Consider the following 24,244-nt stretch of genomic DNA (forward strand, 5'->3'; position numbering starts at 1 on the left):
GTCGCGAGCATAAGCTAGTTGGTAATAAAGAAGAAAGATTTGGTTGTTTGTAATCGATAAACTCTGAAACTACTGAACCGATCTAAATATTAGAAACCTACTTTATCTAACAGAAGCGATCCATGAAATCAAGAATTGAATTTTATTGAAGACCGTGGTTGTCAGATAATAATTTATGAATGGAAGAATTTCCATTAATGTGAATCCCTATAGTAATAAAAAACGTAGAAAAGTTAGGTATAAAAACTAAATTGGAATCGATGGAACCATACTTACCTACTCATAGAATTTTTAAAATAGCAAGCCTGCTCAACTTGGTTTATACCTAAATGAGAACTTACTGATTTTTTTAGGCTATGTATTAAAAATATAAATAGGTATTTAAAATACAATCTCTTGAAATAAAATTAATGATTCGTCCTGACTCCGCAGATTTTAAAATATTAGAAATATATGTACAAGTTTAATAAGTTTTAAACACAGTTATTAATAATAAGCTAGGTATTGAAAATTAAGTTTTCAGTTCTATTACAAAAATATAACAATCCAAATACAAGTAAGCTGCTGCCATCTAGCGTTGTTAACCGAAAAATAAACTAAGAAGTATTTGTGTCTATTCAGCACTAGATGGTAGTAAATATGTATGACGACCTGATACCCGCGACTTCGTCCGCGTAAATTTAGGTTTTTAAAAACCCGTGATTCTCTTTGATTTTCCGAGATAAAAGTAGGTATGTCAGTCCAGATCTTTGTATATTCATACAAAAATCACGTGATCCGTTGCACTCCTCGCGCCTCTCTAGTCTCTACCCGCCTTCTCCACTTCTGTCCCGCTCGCAATTTACATACTGATTTTAAAGCCTAATGCAAATAGGAATGCTAGCAGGATTTGTAAGCAAGCGGCATAGCATCAGTTTAGTCGTTTCCTTTTCTAACCGACTTTAGTTGGCCAGATTCTTATGATTTAGGAATGCAATCCTTGCAGCATTATGGTTGAGGAGTTGGGTCCTCGAATTTAACGATAAAATCTATACTTGGTAGCCTTGGTAGGTACCTCCAATTTCAATAACAATTTATAACCGACAGTTTCTAAATCCTACCAGTTTTGGTGGTGAGATCCCCTACAGCATCAGGATTGAGGAGTTAGAATCCGAGTTTTTTATGGGACAATGTCGCAAAATTTCTCGTTTGTATCGTTATAAAAAATTACGCAAATTGGTTCAGAAATCTCGGAGATTTCAGTGAAAGTCGGTTAAAAAGTAGCCTATGGTTACTCCTTGGTTAACTCCCTACTTGTCTGTGAAAGTCCCGTCAAAATAGGTTCAGCCGTTCCGAAGATTAGCCTGTTCAAACAGACAGACAGACAAAATTTTTAAAAACCTTTGATTCAGTAGTACAGAGATAATAAATGTACCTACAGTTCAAATAACCCTTAGATTAATAATAACCATAATGAGCTTAATATGAGGTACCTAGGTATTTATTTAGAAATTACAGACCTAGACACTTCAATTTTATTTATTAGTATACTTAGATAGTAGGTATATAGGTAGATGTCGTCCTAATTTTGTCTGAAACTATTTTTAAAAATAAAGTGTACGTATACCTACCTATCCGATAAGTTAAAATAATAATGTAACCTACTTAAATAAGACTTCCAGTCGGATATTACACTACCGCTTTTGGTACAAATTCGTAAATGGAAGGAATTTTAAAAATCGAGCGGTCCACGATCGAAAAGGCAATACTTATCTACCTACTCAATAGGCATTTACTTATTTTCATTTACGCAAAATATATTATGTTGAATATAGGTAATTTATTACGATAGGTATAGATGCGATTGAATCAGTCGAGAGATGGCAATCGGGGTATGAGGCGGGGGGATGCCCCGCACAGCCGCACAGCGCCCACGCTTGCCCGCGCCGGATTAGCACGGGGGCTGTGCGGGTGTACGGAGCGGTCCCACCCTGATGGCAATCTCGACCTGTCGCGTACTATATTATTTAGGTTACTACGTTACGACATCAGTAGTAGAAATCGAAAAAAAAATTAGGCATGAACAAAAACTTACCGAATAAGCCAGCAGTTATACAACTGAAGTAAATAATATGTAGATCATAATATTATTATAGTTCGATAGTAATTTAGGATGATAAAGGTTTCAAATACGGGTGCAAAATTATCACCAATTTCCTCAGTTCCACGATATCCTTGTATATTATCTTCATGGCCGACATTTGTATCTCGAGGGTAGATAACTTCAGCTTTATTTCAGTTAACTCTCGATTAAAAGTTTCCATACCTTTAACTAATTTTGTTAACTTTCTGTTAGATTCATTGAAATGTTCTTTAAAGAAATTGTGTATACTCATTGCACAGTGCACTTTCACAAAAGTCAAAATCTATTGCTTAACTAAATATGCACAAAGATTTTCCTCCAATTTTTGATACATAAATGTACCTACTTAATATTTTATTAATCGTGCAATTGATCGATGATGTCTTTACATAGGATAGGTGATAAGATAAGTATATTACTATGAAATTATTATAAATTATTATATCTAACTACGCTACGTAATGAAATAAGACGTAGGTAGCTATCCGCTGATATCTAACTAATTCTATCGTTAAAAGTTATATATGTAAAATATTCACTAAAATAGTAGGTAGGTATTCGTTTTCGTAAAAATGCGATTCAAAATAGGCATTTCACGGATCCGTCAAAAAAATACAAATCCAATGTACGTTACTCATAGAGACGTAACTATTTGTATGACTGCCACTTCGAAGGACCACGGATACGAAGTCCGAACCGAATACGGATGAGTGCACAAACAGCATAAGAAGAAAGAAATTAGTTTAAATTGTTTTGCAGCACGAGGTAGGTAGGTAGGGTACGCGGCAGAAAATAATGTACCTCGACTCGACCTAAAAACAGATAGCGGTTATGTAGAGCATTGTCTCTGTCGTCGAGACAGACAAAATGTCACAATATATAGGTAAAAGTGACAGAGACAACGCTCTGCAAAGCCAAAATCTCATTCTAATACATTTTTTAACTGCCGCGTACCTACCTACTATACAGGTTTACTTTACATCTTACAAAGTGGTGCGTTATTTTAACAATAACGGCCCCGGCCCCGGACATGCCCCGGACTCGGTAAGAACAGCCGCGGGCAATATAAGTAGGGTTTTTTCATCCGGTCCGGTCCGGCTACCTGAAGGCATTGAAGTCAACATTTTCTATGATTAAAGTTTAAACAATACACGTCCAGTCCGTCCCGTCACGTCCCTCAGAGACGTCCGGTTTCTGTGTCCCCTTTGTTCTTGTTTGAATAGCCTATGTTCTCTAACAGAGCCCCCCTCACAGAGTACCTACATTATATATCCTGTCAATGTCATTCAAGTGCCAAGAGAGCCTTTCTTGTCGCGCTGTTCCATCGCTGTTTAATGGCTATCCAATCTATCCATCCCTGGGCAGTATCATAGAGGCAGCATGGACCTCTTGCGTTTAAGCTGGTGAACTATAAAAATTACTCTGTGGTGTTTGTCAATGATTGCTGGACAATGCGACAAGGCTATCTTGGCGCTTGGCGAAAATCAGAACTAACGTTGCCGTCAAGTGTCCCCTTTGTGTTTGTTTGAATATTCTAAGCCTATGTTCCTATGTTCTCCAACAGCGCCCACCTGTCAATGTCATTGAAGTGGCAAGAGAGCCTTGTTGTACTGTATGTTGTTCATTTCAAGCAAGCTTGTGGTGACGCCATCATGTCTCCAAAGAACTAGAACCCAGAGCCGCAAAACTACTATCAAAAGAAGATGACAAATGACGTTCAACTTGACCAACATTCGCAAAAAATTAACAAAATTGTTGAAGTGAGCTGTCATTACATCGAAGAATCATCTTGATTTTCTAAAACAAAAGTTTGTTTTCTACATTCTCAATCTATATCTAATAATAATTAAATTATAAAAGATGTTTCGAGCTAATAATTTTGACAAATTACTAGGTGAGAATCTTTATAGAACCGTTCAAATCAGCTTGACATAAATTGTGTTTTTTCTTGCGTTATCCTCTTGAAAAGTTATTCAGTGATTATTTTACTAATTTGCATCACTTTCTTTTTTATTCTACTGTGAAGTGTGATTTGAGAGCGATAGCTTGATTATTTTGCGTTAGGTCCCTACGATTCTTAGTAAGTACTAAACTTTGCAATCCGATTTGTTATTATGAAATATTTTCCATGTTTTTCTAGACAAAGCGACAAGTAATCTACGCCTAGACCCTGATTGGCCCTCTATCTTACAAATTTGTGATCTAATTAGACAAAATGACTGTTCGTAAGTATTATTTTGTCATTGGTCTCCCATGTTTTCATTTGTCTTTATAATGATAATTTCAATGCCATTATCCATTTTGTTAATAAGCTGTTATGATATTTTTAGCCCTAAATATGCAGTAGCAGCCATAAAAAAGAAGCTCTACTCACAGAACCCTCACCAGGCTATGTTTGCTCTCCTAGTTCTAGAGAGTATTGTAAAAAACTGTGGTATGTACTTTGCTACAGTAGTAACAAGTTGCTCGCTATCTATTTAAATATAATAAGGAAATTTGCCACTTTTTATTATTAATTAGCTCTCTATTCCTCTATTTCAGCCATTAAAAGTTTTTTGACTTTTCCTTGTAATTAATTCTATTGTGTGTAAATGTTTTCCAGTTCAATACTAAATATTCATATTTCATACATCGATATAAATGACAAGAATGACAAGATATGCCCAAGCGAACAAAATTTTCCATGGTTTTGGAACCAAATAAATCAGCGCCACCTCTTAGATACTAATGAACGATCTGTTTGAAATCCAGACGTCACTGAGGTTGCATTGGTGCTAAATAAACATTTTAGGACCAATGAGTCGGTGCCATTTTGCTCGTTCAATGGCCCTGTCCTTATGAAGTAATATATAAGTCAATAATTCCATACTTACTTAATAATTCAAACTAGCTTAAGCTCGGGACTACGACCACATGGACTAAAAAAAATTAAACCTTTATGTAACCCCTTAGGGGTTGAATTTTTAATAATCCTTTCTTAATGGATGTCTAAGTACTAATAGCTATGTGTAAGCCAAATTTTAGCCCAATTGGTCCAGTAGCGTGTGCTGTGCATTGATAGATCAGTCGGTCATTCAGCTTATCATTTTATGTATTTAGATGTAACAGTATGTCTGTTATCTTTTCGCAGCCCATCCACTTAACCAATTTTGATGAAATTTAGTAAAAATCTCGCTTGCATCTCGGGGAGGGATATAAGCTATTATTCTGTCTTGGAAAATCAAAGAGTTCCCATGGGATTTAAAAAAAAACCTATATCTAAATGGACAAAGTCGTGGACATTCTATTTGGTAGACAGATAGTTTTCAACCCAGAGATGGATAATTGGCTATTTTTTATAATCAATAAGTAAATCAAGGAGTACCCATGGAGTTTTTAAAAACAAATCCACGCAGATGAAGTGAGCATCATCTAATATGTAAAAAGAATAGGTACACAATCTATTTGTTTGTTGTAGAGTACCTACTGCACTGATATTTTTATTGCATAATAATTAAAAAATGTGTAAGATTCTTAATATTTGTCACTTTATGAAATGATAAATAATGTAAATAATTTATATTTAGTTAGATAATGTGGCTAATTCCGTTGTTCACAAACTCTAAATTAAACTAAAATGACACGTCTAAATCTATTGCTATCCCTTTCATAATGTTGCTTGCGGAAAAGGATAGCACTAGATTTAGACCCGTTAATTTAGTTTAGTTGAGAGATTGTGTACAAGAGAATCGGCCCCAATAATGGTTTCTTGACACAGTATATATCATAATATGACTTCTTTATTTATTGTTAGATAAAGAAATATGATTATCATTATTGGAATATGATTCTATTTACTATAAATAATGAAACTTTTGTTATTGTATTATTATAGATTTTCAGTGGAGAATAAAGTATCAATTCAATATAGTGTGGGAATTGACCTTCATATTTTTTAAGTATTAGAAAATCTAGTTAGATTGATTACTGACATAATTCATATAATCTATTTAAATAGGTGTTTTGTTATTTTAAACGTTATGGATGCATTTAAATTAGCCACAGACAGCAACATCAGCTCTGTACGAATTTTTTATGCTTATATTTTTAACTGACTTCAAAAAAAGGAGGTTCTCAATTCGTTGGAATCTTTTTTTTAATTGTTACTACAGTGCTCCCAAATTGAATGCAATGTCAAAATCTAGACTGTCGTGTAAGTTTAAGTATGTTTTAGGCTCAGGAGTTCATGATGAAGTGGCTTCAAAGGTATTCTGTGAGATGCTGCGCGATTTGGTGAAGACCACACAGCATGACAATTTGCGCACCAAGATTCTGGATCTGATACAAGCTTGGGCTTTCGCCTTCCGAAATAACCCCAAGTACAGAGCTGTCCAGGTTTGCTATGGATTTATTATATCAATTTTTAAATGAACATTTTTCCCTAAAAAATGTTCCAACCCACAATCGAGTCAAAAGTGAGGTTCGTGAACAAACTAATTACCAGCTGGCCGATAGTGTGAAATGTCATGTCACATCACAAAGGAAATATCCTGATTACATATCCTTGAAAGGAAATATCCTTGATTCTTTTGTGATGTAGATTTTTCATAAAGTATTTCCAAATGATATTTTGATTCTAGTCTAATGACTAATAATAATAATATGATCCTAATGGATCATATTATTATGAGGTGCAGAGCAGGGGTGCAGCAAGTGAGTAGTTCTAATGCAGGCTGTTTTTACAAATTATGACCAAACTAGCAAAATAGGAACTTATTTAACTTTTGTGGTACTCTTTCAGTTGTACAATCTCTAAAGTAACAGTTTATGATAAAAAATTAGAGAGGACTTATACTTGAAGGCAATTTTTTTATTACAAGACTAAAAGAAGTGTTATCCTTCATTGATTCCTTTCTTGATTGATAGGGCTATTTGTAGAGATATGCAACATTTATTATTGCCTGTTTATATGTATACCAACATAATTATTACCTACTCATAACACGCGAAGCTACACGATAAAATGCGACGCGAAGTTAAATCAAATCTTTTGAAATATGATATTTTTTATATTATATTATTATGACCAGTAGAACACATTGCATAGCGTGTTAAACATGTTTTTCTGCCTTTAGAAATTCAATATGATATGTTATTACCATAGTACTGTTTGTCTATCTGCTAGCTTTATGGGATTTTTAATAAATCTGAATCCAAGCGGAAGATATTGCATGATCTAATTTCGGGCTGAAAAGCATGCAGATAGCTATTATGACGTAGACATCCGCTAAGAAAGGATTTTTGAAAATTCAACCCCTAAAGGTGTGAAATAGGGGTTTGAAGTTTGTTTAGTCTACGCGGACGAAGTCGCGAGAATTAGTAGTCTATAATCTTTACAATATTAGAATAGATATACAAGACAAGATGTGAGTATAATAAATGTCATTATTAGGTCATCATAGTATCATATTATGTGGAGTATGCTATTGATTTCAGTTTAATCTAATTAAGTGTAGAATAGGTCATACCTTTGTCTGTTACAGTTAGGTACTTGATTTTTATAAAGTTGAGCTGCAAGAATATTGATATAATATGCATTTTATTTGCCCTTAGTGTCGTTTATTTATATGCTTTGATAAATCGTGTGATTATAAAGTGGTGTCAATGCACTCCCGCTCTGCTCTATAACTCAATCACTGAGTAATAAATGTAATCATAGCTTTTAGAGCAGATATTATATTTGGTTAATATACCTACAAATGGGAGAGGTAATGAAAATAGTTAAGTAAAATTATCACTACAATAAACCATACCTAAGTATATATCTAAATTATCATGTTATTATCAGTCACCATGAGTCATATCTGAGATACAACAAGCGTCTAATGCATCATTGTTTTAAAAATTCGTACTGAAAGGATGTGCTTTATATTCTTCATTCTTTTAATCTCCTAAATTATTTATTTGTGTTCATAAAGGTTTTTTAAATTTTCATACTTAACTCTATCTACACACTATTTCTATCACCCTGTCCCCATTACCAAAAGTTCAGTGGAAAAGAATACCTCTAGGTCTAGGTATTAAGTTCGTCGATGTATATTCTATTTTTATGTACAATAAAAAGTTTAAAACAAACAACTAGTAACAAGACAGTTTGAAAAAACATGATAGGTATATATTTACTCAAGTTGTGCATGATACAGTGTGATCAAATTGTTGGCAGGACACAGTAAATATTTTGAAGGCTGAAGGGCACAAATTCCCACCATTAAAGGAATCTGACGCCATGTTTTCTGCAGACACAGCCCCAGAGTGGGCTAATGGAGAAGTTTGCCACAGGTTTGCTTTTATTCATATTTTATCTTCATTTCTAGCTATACCAATTTAAATAGAATTTCATAGTACATTATGAGTACATTATGATTATATACCCTCCAAAAGTATAATTCTTCCTATGAGAATACCCATATTACGTAGTTGGTTTGAATGAACCTTGTGAATATAAATATTTTTTAAATAAATAAAGCTTGTACTTACTTAGCAAATGGATGGCCACTACTAATGTGAAATACGTAACATAGATGAAATAGGGTTAAAAATTAAAAACTATATGGAGCAGCAGCATCCAACAACTTGGTGGTGTTAAAGGTTTTAACATCTAAACAAAATCTCTGCATTTACACAGAAGAATGCCCAACCCTTTTAAAATCGGACAAGGGCAAGAATAAAGTTCTAGATATTATACCTTCTTCCTCCTCTTTTATTATCTGAATATCTTATGTTACTGTGTCTCATCGACGGTTACCGATTGCTGCCCTGTTGTGATTGCCACCAACCACTATATTTCCTCGCTGATGCACCTTGCCTTATACTTAACACTGTTTTTAGATGCCGAGTAGCTTTCTCATTGATGGTGCGTAAACACCATTGCCGAGCTTGCGGCCAAGTTTTCTGTCAGCAATGCAGTTCAAAGACATCCACGTTACCTAAATTTGGTATTGAAAAAGAAGTAAGCACATTATTTATTTATTTTACAAATACATAAATACGAACTAATGATTTTAAGCTTATTTCTTAGTTTAACAACATATTATTATATTAATGTGTATGCACGGTTCGTGGTCTCGTCGTGACCACGGCCCGTGCAATTGGGTGAAAACTTCGACAATTAATAAAATAGTCAAATTAGTCGTGGTATGTACCTATTACCTACATTTAAGTATAATAAATTCATCAAACTAGACATGTATCGAAGAAGGGCTCAAAAGATGTGTAAAAACATTTAATTTTGGTCTCTTTTTACATAGCATCTGGTTTGGATTATGTATACATGTTGAGTCTCTATTAAACATTGACACAATGTGGCAAGTGTCAAGTTTGTACAAATGTCGACAAGTCGGCCAACTGGCCGCACATTACAATAATTAAGCCGTACATTGACGTGCATAGGGGTCATTTCATATGGTCTACACTATATAAAATGACCCCTATAAGCGTCAATGTACTCGGCATTAGGCCAGTGTATCAACTATTAACACATTAGGGTCTATAACCCTTAACTTAATCTTATGAACTACTTATGTACAAGTCTGGTTCATATTATCAATTTGTGCACTTGAGTATATTATTGTATATTAATTAGTTTGTTCATGATTTGCTTAGGTCCGAGTCTGTGATGCCTGTTTTGATAAAGTAAGCCGTCCACCATCCTCTACTGCAAAGTTGGACATTGTTGACACCTCAAACGACTACGGGCCTGCAGCTCAACCTCAGGTAAGTAATAATATGGTCATTTTTAATATAGGTACCTTCAAGTCTATATAGAGTGAATAGGTAAATATCTTCTAGGCACGCGCGCTACATCTTAACCTTATTTCATACGGGATATATAAATTATATTATAGTCCTGTCCAAAATAGACATTCAAGGTTATAATAATTCGCATAGGGCTAAAATTGGTATGAATGTTGGGAACACCAGTAGGTATATAAATGAATTGTGAAAAGTTCCCATCGATTTATGTTGATGTTCCCATCATTCATACCAATTTTTAGCCCTGTGTGAATTATTGTAACCTTAAATGTCTATTTTGTACCGGATATTGTAATTATATCACGCCGTGCGAAATGACCTTTAAGCTGCTTCATCAGCTGGCCAGCAGATCTGATTGCAGCCAAGCACTTGTCTATAAATTTTTAAAAAGCTATGGAAACAATTTTGGAAGTCTCTTTTTTAGTGTTAAACCATTTATTAAATACATAGTAAAATTAATGTTTTGGTCATTTTGGTATGATTCACGATAAATGGTGTAAGGTCCATGATATTCTTAACTGTGCCACAGCGGAGCCATATTGCACCTGGGCATATTTCAGACATTGTACAACTAGTTTCGAACCCATCAGGGGCCCTTTTGCAAAGCGCCTCTGTTCGCGACGTGATGCAAAGAAGACTGCAAGCCGCACGGGCTGTGACCCGCAAGGCACCTGTGAGGCTGGCAAGGCTGAGGTGGACTGCACACTTTAGCATAAATTAATTCTTACAAACCTTGTTACAAACCATACTACAATTGATTGACAGCAGCGACCAGATTCTAAAACAAATAAATTTTTGAAATGATACATTTTGAAAATGCAACATTTCTATGAAATTGCCTATAACTAACTGACTCACCATAGCTTTGTATGTGTGGCCTAAAATGGTCTTCGAGAATCGAGATCCACTTTAACTAAATTGTGAAAACTTAATATAAAATTGTTGTTTTCCTTTCAAAGTGGGCTGACTTTACACTATGTAGTGGGTGGGTATCTTCTTTTCTTCTTTGTTGTTTGGCGGCAGTGCAGGGCTTCTTCCAGACCCTGTACTATTGACTGTTGCCGATCTATTGTGATCTGATAATACACTATTATAAATTACTAGATGATGCCCGTGACTTCGTCTGTGTGGATTTAGTTTACTTAAAATCCCGTGGGAACTCTTTGATTTTCCAGGATAAAAAGTAGCCTATGCCCTTCCCCGGGATGCAAGCTATATCTGTACCAAATTTCGTCAAAATCAGTTGAACGGATGGGCCGTGAAAGGCGAGCAGACAGACACTTTCACATTTATAATATTAGTATGGAAATATGGATAATACTTCTCAGAACAAGATTAGCTTAAATTTTAAGTCTCACATCTATTTTGTTTTTAAATCCAATACCACTTTTATTCCAATTTTTTTTTTACCACCCTACCGGCAAAGCCGTGCCGCCAAGCAATTTAGCGTTCCGGTACGATGCCGTGTAGAAACCAAAGGGGTATGGGTAAAAACTGCCCTACCCCTTCCAGGTTAGCCCGCTATCATCTTAGGCTGCATCATCACTTACCACCAGGTGAGATTGCAGTCAAGGGCAAACTTGTATCTGAATAAAATAAAATAAAAGGCATCCGCTAAGAAAGGATTTTTGAAAATTCAACTCCTAAGGGGGTGAAATAGGGGTTTGACATTTTGTAGTCCACGCGGACGAAGTCGCGAGCATAAGCTAGTCTAAACTAAATATATAAAAGGAAAAGGTGACTGACTGACTGACTGATCTATCAACGCACAGCTCAAACTACAGGACGGATCAGGCTGAAATTTGGCATGCAGATAGCTATTATGACGTAGACATCCGCTAAGAAAGGATTTTTGTAAATTCAACCCCTAAGGAGGTGAAATAGGGGTTTGAAGTTTGTGTAGTCCACGCGGACGAAGTCGCGAGCATAAGCTAGTTTAAATTAATATTGGCATATACTTACCATGTATACTTTTCAAGTATAGAGAAAAAGTGAGCCAGGCAATGAAACTAGCTCAATTATTATACTTTATAAAGTTTTATTTGATCACCTTATACCTTACTAGCTGATGCCAGCGACTTCGTTCGCATGGATTTAGATTTTTGATTCCCATGGAAACTTTGATTTTCCGGGATAAAAAGGGGATAGCATATTATATTGCTCTCCAGGTCTTTAACCCATGCAAAAAATCACGTCGATCCATTGCTCCGTTGCGACGTGATTGAAGGACAAACCAACAAACAAACACACTCTTGCATTAGGGGTAGTGATTTAGTGTAACATTTTACTAATTTATTAACAAACATAGCAAAGTATTTAATTGATAGATAGTAAGTGGATAACTTAATATATATAATTATATATAATTTTCTTTTCATAAAGACAATTTCTTAAAAAAACTGGAATTCTAAAGTGGGACTATCACAGGTGCAGTAATATTGATACTAGGGTTTAGACTTTGGAGTATGGTTCCACCATGGACTTGCGAGTTGCTAGATACTGCGAGCCATCCATCCAACACAGTGGGTCTCACTATTCCTGTTGGGCTTTCCCATAGACGGTTATACTGATACTACTTGTATCACTATTCCCATTGTGTTTATATACCGTGACTATTTGTGACCAAGAAAACACTTGTTTATTTGAATAATATTCTTGACTCAATATTATGTATCAGTCTGACCACTAGATATAAATATATTATAAGATTTAGATTTTTATCAGGTGTTATAAAAATGCTCTATTTAGTCTATTTCCATTCGTCTATTTCCAAAGTCAAAGTCAAAACTTATTCAAAGTAGGTAAAAAATTACACTTTTTGATAGTCGGTTTGCGTTCGTTCGTTCGTTCGTTGTTTCTTCAGTCAATGGGTATAGAGAGACTGATTTGAAAAAAACTATCAGTCTAAGTATTACATTGCAATGGGTAATGGGAATAGTGAGACCCACCCATCCAGCAGGTCCGAAAAATCCAAGCACCTATTTTAATGTCATTCCTCTGTCAATACTATTATGCCTCTTTCCTAATATACAAATCAAACTTGTGATTGCTCATTGTGATCATTAATTAAATAATTTAGTGACATCATTATAGGTAGGAAAAAATCTAGCTGTTCCAAGTCCATGGGTTCCACTTATTATAGAATCATTTAATAATTGTTATTATATCTGCCCAAAGGAATTTTTTCCAGCCCCTTATTGGTATAAAGCAATTTACCACTTTCAATTAGAAAGAGGGATGACTAATAGGTATTAATGGTACATATTATAAGAAAAGAACAAAGTAACCTTAAAATTATTTTATTTTGCCTATATAATCAAATCAATGTCCATCATACGAATCTCCCGGCATATCACCTCCAGGCACCAACATCGCTATGTTGTTCCCGTTTAACAATATCTGATCTAGCTTCGTGATTTTCCTTCCTTCAGGCGTTGATTCATATTCTGTCACGTCATCCAACAACATATTCACGAAATCGTCGAAACCTTGTAGTGTTCCTACCATTTCTTTATCGTTCTTCATGATTATGTGTATGCGCGATCCGATACATTTATCTACAAGTTCGAGTGGTAATAATGTATTTGGATTCGGCAGTGCTTGCGCCATTGCTATAAATGTTATTCTAAATCTATGTAAAATAAAATAATAAATTGCAATTTATTTAGATTATCGTCTGCAGCTTTATTTTTAATTTTTGATGTACAGATGAGTTTTGCTTTTGAATATTGATTATTGATTGTCAAACTGACGTTTAATTTTTAGCCAATTCAATGCTGCCAATTGTGCAAACTGCTTAAAAAAATGCACTACAGTCTCAGTCAATACGGGTAACATTGTACGTCGAGGGCTCAATGAAAATAAAAATAATTATGAAAAAAAAAATGCTAAAAGAAACTGCTTTCCAAAAAATGCGGGTAACATTGTGAGTCGAAGGCTCAATAAAAATAATGGCATTAAAATTACGAAAAAATTAGTGGAGCCCAAGATGCTAACTGGGGATTTACTCGAGCCGCGCCGCCGCGGTTCTATTTAATTTTATGTCCAAGGCAATGTTTATCGTCTTTCTAAAGTTACCCGCTTTCGTGTAGATCTTTTAATAGCAACCCCGACAACCATAGAGATATCATCAACTGACAGCAGTCAGCAGTTCTCGTTTGAAATTTAACGGTTTCTAGTTTATGCTCAGTGCGAAACTGCGACCTGTGATTTGAGAAGTTTGAGAATAAAATTTTAAAATCGTAATCAAGTTTCTATTGTTGGTGCTATGTCCAGAAAGCATATTACCGATTTTCGAGGTGACATGCCGTACACACCAAACGGAAGATCAATTAAAATAAAAGAGGAGTTAGTTTCACCAACTGACGAAGGTTTTCTGGAGCTGGGTGAAAATAGCTTTGACAATGTTAACTGCTACATGAGAAAATCGCTTTCAGTGAGTGACTTATCTACGATAAAGGAAGAGATTTACAGGAGACACAGACAACAATCTTGTACGCCGGAGCAATCGAAAATTAAGTTTGTGTCCGTAGCTGAATCCATTTACCACTTTCAGAGGAATACGCCTGATCGATTTCATACTTGGAAGCGAAGTACGTTTGTTGTTGGGCAAGCACAATTCGTTCCTCACGGCCTCACTCGCCCTCAGTCACCTAAACTTAGATGTAAGGATCGTGCCCGTTCACATCACGTTTTGTCCCAAAAGGAGAGAGAAGAATTAGAATTAGCAGAAATCAGGAAATTTAAAATCAAAGCGAATCCCATACCCAAATCGGTAATTGAAGGGCCCACAAACTTACCAGGGATTCAAAGAAAACCACTTACAGTGCCCGAGCCATTTCAATTGACAGAAGTCATTAAAAAGCCAGCCCCTTCTCCAGAACCTGTTCTTAATTTTAAAGCTCGACCTGCTCCCAAACACATCCTTGAGAAGCCAAAAGTCGGTCCAATAAGGTCTCCTGCACCAGTGACCAAGGCAGTAAGCCCTAAATTCCATTATAAAAGAGTAAAACCTGTTGACTCTTTGAGTAATTTGAAAAAAAATGAAAATCAACCCAACAAGCCAGAGAAACACACCAAGACCTTGATACATCATGGCCCTGTCAAACCGGAACCCTTCTCATTTGAAAAGAGAGATGAGGAGCTGAAACGTAAGCATGAGGAAAATATTAAACGCCAACTGGAAGAGGAACGGAAGCTCGCATCACAGTTTAAAGCCCAGCCCTTGCCTGTTGCGGTTAAAAAGATAATGAAAAGTACAACCAATAGGACTGCTACAAGTTCCACCACATCAGAGAATAAAGAAAATTGTGCAAAGTTTGAGGCAAAACCACCTGTGGTTTTGTATAAGAAACCCTTCAAGCCAGTTCTACAACCAACTCAAATAATGTCTAAGCCTTTTGACTTGGCAACACAAAAAAGAGCAACTGAGAGAGAACAGTTTGACAAGCTGATGAAAGAAAAAGAGGAAGAAAATAAAAAATATACTGAGCAAAAAGAAAGAGAGCAACAGAAGGCAGAGGAAAGAGCCCTACAAGAACTGAGAGCTAAACTAGTGCACCACGCAAAACCTATTCCCCCATTAGTTCCCAACCTTCCCGAAAAGCTTAATATACCTCTCACAGTTCCTGAAACACCCAAGTTTCTTAGGAGACAAAAAAAATAGTTTTGTTAGGTAGTTTAATATATAGTTCTTCACAATAATCTTTTAAATATAATTATGATTTTATTTTATAACATTTTAATTTGTATATTTGTAATAAAAGTTGGTTAATGAGGAAAGAGGTACAAGAACAGATACCTAAACTAGTGCAGCACACAAAACCTATTCCCCCTTTAGTTCCTAACCTTCTAGAAAACCCTAATATACCTCTCACAGTTCTTGAAACACCCAAGTTTGTTAGGAGACTGAAAAATAAATAGTTTGTTAAGTAGTTTATATTTAATTTTTCACACTTACTAAATTATGACTTAATTTTATGACATTTGATTTTTAAGTAATTTAGATTTTGTATTTTGTAGGTAATAAATATGCATGCAATAATTTTTGGTGTCTTATTTTTATGAATCCATAGATTAATTATTGGTCTCGCTCGCTCCTATGAATCCTTTATCCTACATTTATAAACCTTGATATTCTGAATAGTCTTGAAGTATTATACATACCTACTCATTATAAACTTATTGTTGGTAACTGTAGGTATTATTGGTTGGACAGAATTTATCTAATTTCCTGGAATGTGGTTACTAAAGGTTTTACCTACTGTATTTTTTATTTAATGTATTAGAGGATTTATGTTTCTAAAAATCCTAGGGTAACTGAATTATCTTTTTATCTAGGACAAAAAGTAGCCTAGTTATTTAATTGAATTTTATATCAAACGAGCTTATGCTCGCGACTTCGTCCGCGTGGACTACACAAATTTCAAACCCCTATTTTACCCCTTAAAGAGTTGAATTTTCAAAAATCCTTTCTTAACGGATGTCTACGTCATAAAAGCTATCTACATGCCACAGCCCGATCCGTCCAGTAGTTTGAGCTGTGCGTTGATAGATCAGTCAGTCAGCTTTTCGTTTTATATCACTTTTATATACAGTGTGTCTGGTTACCGATGTCGGACCCGTTAAGGGTAAGCGATACAAACAATTTTATCGACAAATCAATTTTTTTTATTTTTTTTAATCAACTTTGTTGAAATGGCAGCCATTTTAATTTTCATTTCGACTAAGCAAAGGTACTTGCATTTATTTAGCAATTTCTCATGATGTAGCAGTCCTACAGACACAAAACTAAATTTGTTCGATAGCTAAAAATGTACTCAACAAATTAGTGTTACAAGTATTGACTAATTTTGTCATTAACATCAGAAAAAAATTGAAGACCGAAAAAAACATGACAAAAATTAGGTTCATTTTTTTAAAAGATTTTTGTGAAAACTAGGCAATTAACCTGCTTGTTTTTTGCATTCTTTGGATAGAACAAGATATTTTCTAAAAATTAACACCAAAATAAAAGCTATTAATCGAATAGTTCAGGAGTTATGACAGTTTGAATATGACCTTTTATGAGCTTGCTGTAATACGGACAGAAATAAAAAACATCAATCAACGTTGGTGGCGTAACTACGCCATACGTCACTGATAGGTAAACAAGTAAAATTCATCATCATCATCATTAAAAACCAATTAACATGGACCATTAACCATTCTGGACATGGTGTCCCTTGTAGGGACTCCCACACACCACGGCCCAGGTACTTCCAAGTCTACCGGTATATCCAAGCGCTGAAGCACACGAGTAGATATAGAATATCTACTTGTGTGGCTGAAGTGCTTGTACGAAAACGCAATCATGTCAGTCCGCATATACAGGTACAAACTACGAGGTCACAAATAAAATGAACAGTTATTAATTTTAGAAACGTCCAGGCAAAACTGCGGAGGAACTTCAAGAGGAGGAGGAACTGCAGCTCGCTCTTGCTCTCAGCCAGTCCGAGGCTGAGCACAAGGAGAAAGAGCGCAAATCTCGTCCCTATATAGCGCCTGAAACCAGCTTGCACCCTCCAAGTAAGTATATAATTACTTATCTGTGGTATGCTGATGGTCTTCTTACTTTAAATGCATGGTATAGTCCGCGCCAAAATATGTGACATGTGACGTAGAAGTAATTCAGCCTTCTATTTCAGTATCACCGACCCCGTCATCAGTGAGCGCGTCTCCGGAACACAGCACGACGACCAACTCAGAGCTGTCGCGGTACTTGGACAGGAACTACTGGGAGCAGCGACTGTCGCGCGACACGGCCAACGCGCCCACCGCGCCGTCATCGCATGGCACCAGCGATATAGCTGAGGTATGCTTTATATCATCTAGTACTTAGGCACACAGCTCGATGACCAACTCGGAACTGTCGCGGTACTTGGACAGGAACTACTGAAGCAACCAACTGTAATAAAGGTTATCGTTGCCTCAACCCATGACGATCATCTCCTGTAGATATGTCTCTTAAAGTGTTGACTCGACTCATTTGGTGACAGGTTAAAATAATGTCAAACATGTTTTTAACCCTTCACCAAATGAGTAATGAGGGTAAAATAATGTTTGACATTATTTTAACCCCTTGAAGGTTTTCAAAGAAAAACCATTTTAAGGTTGCTAAGTGAAGCAGCTATGTAAAATCAAACTGTCAAAGTCAAAATGAGCTCGGTGGCTTTCATTAATCGTTGAACACTATTAGGAAATCAGCATGCTAGCCTGGCTTTTGCTTTTATTGACTATACTATATACTTATCTCCATAATATAATCACTTTGAAATTCGACCATTTCATATTAAAACTCACTTAAAAGTTAAATAGATGGTCCAATTTCAGAGTGGTTTATTGGGCTAAGTAATGTTTTAATTTAAAACCGCCTATTTTTTAACTTTTTTTACATTTAGTGGTACTTGCGCATGAGAGTTATGTAGAAAACTGGTCGTGAACAAGTAGAATTATCGTTGAAATTAAACTAAGGTTAAATAAACAGTATTTTTATTAGAGTTACATCATTCAGAAACCTTACAGAATCTACGTATTTAATTCATGCGTATGTATTTACGTATGTAATTTTAGAAATCTTACAGGTACTACGTATGTAATTTCAGAAATCTTACAGGTTCTACGTATTTAATTTCACTTTAAAAGTCTATTACATTCCAGCAAGAAGTCGCCAAACCTTCTACAACCAAAGACCAAGACGAAGAAGCAGAAGACAAAGAAATAGAGGAATTCGTTGAAACACTCAAATCTCAAGTAGAAATATTTGTCAACAGAATGAAGAGCAATTCATCGCGGTATGTATATAATTTGAGAGTGTCAATCGAAAACATTTGTAGTTACCTATTACATTGCAGCTTTAACATTTCGGTGCTAGACCCTCTTGTATGTTAGTCTTGTATGTCTTGACATAAACTTATGTCTGAGCCATCGTTCGCGTGGATTTAGGTGTTTTATAAATCCCGTGGAAGCTCTCTGATTTTCCGAAACAAAAAGTAGCCTTTGGTGCAAGTTACCTCTGTACCAAAATTCGTCAAAATTGGTTTAACGGATGGACTGTAAAAAGTAACAGATATACAAACACACTTTTGCATTTATAATATTAGTATGGATAGTATAAATTGTGTACTTGTACGAAGAATTAGGATGATGCCTATTTATCACAACGGTAAATTATTTCATAGTAATTATTAAATAGATGGTCTTCCAAAATTCGTTAAATCCACGTCCACTGTTATAGACTAAAGAGACGGCGCGTGCCAATCCTTCGTTGTTTTATAAAAGCTGAAAGTTTATCTATTGTCCCCAACTCTGGGAGGAAAGTACCCTTAAAGTTTATTTCCCGTGGTAACTCCCTGCCAGACAGGCAGGGGATTACCACGACACTAAGTGTCTGACAATGTATGACGTGACTTCTTATACTATTCCGAAGAAAATATTCAAAAATTGACTTATTTACAACTTTATTACCTTTAATCTCCCAAAGCCACCATGATCCAAACAAACATTCCTCCCAGTGTTGGGGACAATACGCAGAGAAACTTTCAGCTTTTATAAAATAATGAAGGTCTGGCACGCGCTGGCTCTCTCTCTATTAGTTTTAAATTTGCTGACCATTTGAAATTATTGATATAACTCAAAAAGTTCCTACGACGAAAAGAAGTTTTTTTTTTAATTTTTTTATACCAAGCGTACACCAAATATATACATTATTATTATTATTATTTTTTAAAGAATATTAGCCATTTTTTTTAAAATGACTAATATTCCCCTTTCCTCTTCAATTAAGCGTCAAGCTTGTGCTAGGAGTAGGTACGACAATAGTGCAACGGGCGGGGTTTGAACCGTCGACCTTTCGGTTTTCAGTCCACTCCTATACCGGTTGAGCTATTGAGGCTCAGGTTTTCTCTCGCCAAACTGGTGTTACATCTATGTATTTCATACAAGCTCCCATACTGAGCGAGCGTTTTGACGTTTGATAAAAAGTTGCTGTTTTGACTAGTCGGCACCATCCCTATTGCTAATGCGGTCCTTAGCTTTGTTGTTTTGCGGATACATAAGGATGTTATTAATATTACGGTGTGTAATTCAGTGGACGCTCGATCGCCAACGACACGTCTGTGCAGACTCTGTTCATGAACATAACAGCGATGCACTCCAAATTGTTGCGCTACATCCAGCAACAGGATGACAAGCGAGTGTACTTGGAGAGCTTACAGGTACAAACTACACACACACACACACACACACACACACACTCGATAGACGACGAATCACAGCTCTTGTGTAACGTCATCACATCCCTCCCGCAGGAAACTACTCAGTTATCTGTTATAGAGTTCTTCCTGCGTCGCTCCCTCAACTTTGAGGATCGTGTCGCCCCTTTGATATCACACTGGTTATGTTCTTTAATGTTTCTCTGATACCAGCCTTGTGAATGGTATCACAGAGAGATGTGTCTATTGCTTCTCTTATGTAGTCTGTTGAGCATTTCGGGTACCTACTTGAGTTCAAAAAAGCTTCATTTGATTTATGCCAGAGACAACTGTGTGACATTTTATCTTTAAGTACAGTCTACGCAGTATCAGTTCTAAAGATCTCAGCCTTATGGGCTTCCGAGATAGTCAAGCACGTAGTTTTTTGCTTGAGCCAAGCATTTTGACCGTTTACATTGTTTGCTTGATGCTTGAGATGAAGCAAAACAAAACTATGTGCTTGATGTCAAGCCGCCTGACCGTCTCTGAAGCCCTTTAGAGCCTAAAATATTTTGGTACATTTCATACTGCAATAACTTAAATCCATATTTAATCAGGATAAAATAGCGCAAGTGCGTGACAGCCGTGCGGCGCTCGATACGTTACGCGCGGAACACGCGGCCAGACTGGCGCAGGCGGCCGAGGCGGCGGAGAGACAACGCCAGATGCAAATGGCGGCCAAGCTGCAGGCCATGCGGAAGAAGAAGCACGAGTATCTTCAGTATCAGCGGCAGCTGGCGCTACAGAGGGTGCAGGTAAATAATAGTCCAGGCTATACAATATTAACAGGCAAGATAGACCAGACTGGCGCAGGCCGCGGAGAGACAGCGCCAGATGCAAGTGGCGGCCAAGCTGTAGGCTATGCGGAAGAAGAAGCACGAGTATCTGCATTATCAGTGGCCCTGGCGTTGCTGAGGGTGCAGGTAATCCAGCCAATATGGATAGGCAAAATCAATCTGACTGCAATCGCAGGCATTAGGCAGCCGAGGCGGTGGAGAACGACGCGTTTTGAGTAAAGTCTAAAATTAGTACATACTAAAAGTTTTTGATTTAAGTTTTAGAATAAAACCTACGTAACAAACTAATTTGTAAGCGAAATGTCGTGGACTCGCTGTACGGTCAGCTGTCGTGGTGCATTGTCTAATGAAGGAGTCCCCTGATGTATATGAGCTCGACATCGCCTCGGTCCGGCGAGCTGCCGTACCGACCTATCAGGAAGCGGCCTAAAGCTATGAGTTATATTGTGCATTAAAGGATGCTCAATTGAATATTTCAAAATTTTGTATTATTTTACAGGAGCAAGAAAGAGAGATGCAAATGAGGCAAGAACAGCAGAAGCACCAATACATGATGTCTGCGAACAGTGGTTTCTACATGCCTGGCGTTTCAATGATGCATTACCAACCGACGGCCGGCGGATATCAGAACCAACCCCCCTACGCCAATCCACAGTTTCACCCTCAAATGATGCCCCAAGCCACCACTGACGGAAATGTCCCAATGCCTGGACAACCTCAAATGTCGCAAGCCAATTTACCCTTAAACGTTAACCAAGTATCTCATTCTATGCCACAAATGACGAACACGTACGCCATGGCCACGTCGGGCATGGGGTTAAGTCAACCACCAGCTAGCATCCAAGCCCCAATGAACCAACCAAATCTCCGACCAGCAATGAGCCAGCAGTTACCTCACCAGCAGCAGCTGATGATGCAGCAAATGCAACAGATGCGTATGCCAAACCAACCTGGCATCCACCAAATCATGCCGCCAAATATGCCAAACGGTCTCCCCGGTCAAAATATACCTCAACAGAATCAACAGCCCAATCAGTTACCAAAACAAAATGTACCAAATCAACCGCAGCAATCTCCAATGATGCCCCCTATGACCATCAGCCAGCCATTGAACCAACAGACTAACCCTAACAATCCAATGTATGGAATGCAAATGCCAAACATGAGAATGCCTCAAATGCAAGGCAGTCATCCAAATAATAACCAAGTTCCAGTATCAGGGTATCCAATGAATGTTCAAAATCCGCAAAACAATCAGCAAGCACAGATGCCAAACATGCAACAAATGCCACTACCTGGACAAACTGTGCCATTACCTGGCCAACAAATGGGCCCCCAAATGATGCAAGGCCAATTACCTGGTCAGAATCTACAGTTACCTCCAGGACAATCTCAAGTCCAAGGACAGCAAATGCAGCAGCAACCTCAGATGACACAAGGGCAACCAATGCCAATGCCAAGTAATCCGACACAGTCGCAAGGCCAACAAGCGATGATGCAAGGACAGCCAATGCCGCAAGGTCCAAACATGCAGCAGCCAAATCAGCAAGTGATGAACCAGGGTCAACAAATTCCTCCGAATATGCAGGGCAACCCACAAGGACAACAAATGTCGCATCACATGATGGCAGGTGCTCCTCAACAGGTTCCACAAATGCCTCAACAAGGGCCGGCGCCTCAACAAATGCCTAATCAAAACCAACAGCAGGGGATACCACAAAACATGCAAGGGCCACCTGTGAAGGTGCAGCAGAACTTTGGGAACGGGCCACCCAGCCAGCAAGCCTCGGTGCAAAACCAACTGCCACAACCACAGCCGACATCAATAAAGTCAGAACACAACAACAACACTGCAGAACTAATAAGTTTTGATTGAAGCTAAATTATTCTGGTCTGTGAAGAGATCTATTTATTAGACTGTTTAATTGTAATATTGATAGGAATTTCGACAAGTTTGCAATAATTCGTTTAGGAATGTGATATGGTGTTAATTTTTGTCTAATTTTAAGCATGTACTCATTCAGCTTTTAAATTTTTTAATGTTGATCTATTGTTAAAATTGGAATATGGCCCATCCCAAATTTCAGGGAATAACACAACATCACAGTCTTACGTTATAAACAAAATATTATGATTCACTGGCAGTAGTCAATTTAGGTTTTAGAAAAAAGGCCTTGTAATCTATGTAAATGTGCTAAAATGTAAAAATATATGTCGTACATACGTAGTTAACTTAGATAATATTAATATAAAAATAAAAAAGTATCATTATTATTATTATAGAAATTCAAAAATATTTTATTTTTCTTTGCAAATAATATTGTTTTGTAATATTTACATTTAAGTTTTGATTTATGCTACAAATAAAATCCTACGAAAAATGATTTTTTATTACACTTATTTTTCTGTTATGTACTCTGAGCCTTGTTATAATATTATTATAGTTTGCAAGTGCTTAAAACATTGTTTTTCAAACTTTTTGGAGACGAGACCCCTAGGCAAGTTGAAAAACATTGGCGACCCCCTTAATAAAACCCGTCATTCATTCATAGACTAATCCATATTTATATATTTTCAATATTACAAATGCGATCGGGCCGACTAAAAGATAAAGTTAGTTCCGATATTCACCACGCGCCAAAATAGTCTTGTCGCACCATGGTTGTTCCTCTGAGATTGACATCTTTTTTTCTGTGTTTGACACTTTACTCTATGGTTTGACACTCTTCTATGATTATATTCTGTGATTATATTACTAGTCTGTGGCGGTCGGTGCATCACTTACCTTGTATCCACAGACCAATTATGTATTACTGATGGGCGGTTGTTAATAGTTCCAACAATCGAATGGTTTGATACTACTAATAATAACAATCGAATGCAGAAACTATCGACCGCTAGTTCGCAAATTCGAATTAAACCGCTAGTTTCATTCATTTACTTTGCCATACTAAATTGGGCTGTTTTCTAGTACAATAAAGTCGACTTTTAATTGATAGTCGTTCATTCATTTAATTTGTCATAAAAAATTGGGCTATTTTTCTCAGAACATAGAGTTCACTTTTAGATTAAATGAGGTTATACGAATACAAAATAGTAATTATTTTAGTTTGATGGTTGAATGATAAAATTTGCCACACAAAATTGGGTATTTTTTCTTAGTCGATAGAGTTTACTTTTAGATGAGGTTATGTATATTCGAATTTATAGTAGTTATGAAATTCGAATCGGAGGGAATGAGACGG

General features: G+C 36.6%; 3 protein-coding genes across 4 annotated transcripts; 2 read left to right on the forward strand and 1 right to left on the reverse strand.

Annotated features, from left to right (window-relative positions):
- Window positions 1-3,856: 3,856 nt before the first annotated feature.
- Window positions 3,857-23,383, forward strand: Hrs (Hepatocyte growth factor regulated tyrosine kinase substrate). 2 transcript variants are annotated; one of them, XM_034975057.2, is made up of 13 exons: window positions 3,857-4,016; window positions 4,263-4,347; window positions 4,453-4,556; window positions 6,336-6,496; window positions 8,325-8,440; window positions 8,990-9,110; window positions 9,764-9,874; window positions 17,332-17,479; window positions 17,599-17,765; window positions 18,611-18,744; window positions 20,040-20,166; window positions 20,760-20,957; window positions 21,499-23,383. In XM_034975057.2, the coding sequence occupies exons 1-13, from the start codon at window positions 3,983-3,985 to the stop codon at window positions 22,873-22,875; spliced, it is 2,883 nt and encodes a 960-aa protein (XP_034830948.1). In that variant the 5' UTR covers window positions 3,857-3,982; the 3' UTR covers window positions 22,876-23,383. The 2 variants fall into 2 exon arrangements, with proteins under 2 accessions (XP_034830948.1, XP_034830949.1); XM_034975058.2 differs by lacking the exons at window positions 3,857-4,016; window positions 4,263-4,347; window positions 4,453-4,556; window positions 6,336-6,496 and adding an exon at window positions 7,643-7,869.
- On the reverse strand, window positions 13,197-13,659 carry LOC117987985 (U6 snRNA-associated Sm-like protein LSm5). Its single transcript, XM_034975081.2, has one exon. The coding sequence runs from the start codon at window positions 13,520-13,522 to the stop codon at window positions 13,235-13,237; it is 288 nt and encodes a 95-aa protein (XP_034830972.1). The 5' UTR covers window positions 13,523-13,659; the 3' UTR covers window positions 13,197-13,234.
- On the forward strand, window positions 14,084-15,956 carry LOC117987981 (targeting protein for Xklp2). Its single transcript, XM_034975074.2, has one exon. The coding sequence runs from the start codon at window positions 14,181-14,183 to the stop codon at window positions 15,576-15,578; it is 1,398 nt and encodes a 465-aa protein (XP_034830965.1). The 5' UTR covers window positions 14,084-14,180; the 3' UTR covers window positions 15,579-15,956.
- Window positions 23,384-24,244: the final 861 nt, after the last annotated feature.

The sequence above is a fragment of the Maniola hyperantus genome, chromosome 13 (assembly GCF_902806685.2).
Source record: "Maniola hyperantus chromosome 13, iAphHyp1.2, whole genome shotgun sequence".
Classification (NCBI taxonomy): Eukaryota; Metazoa; Arthropoda; class Insecta; order Lepidoptera; family Nymphalidae; genus Maniola; species Maniola hyperantus.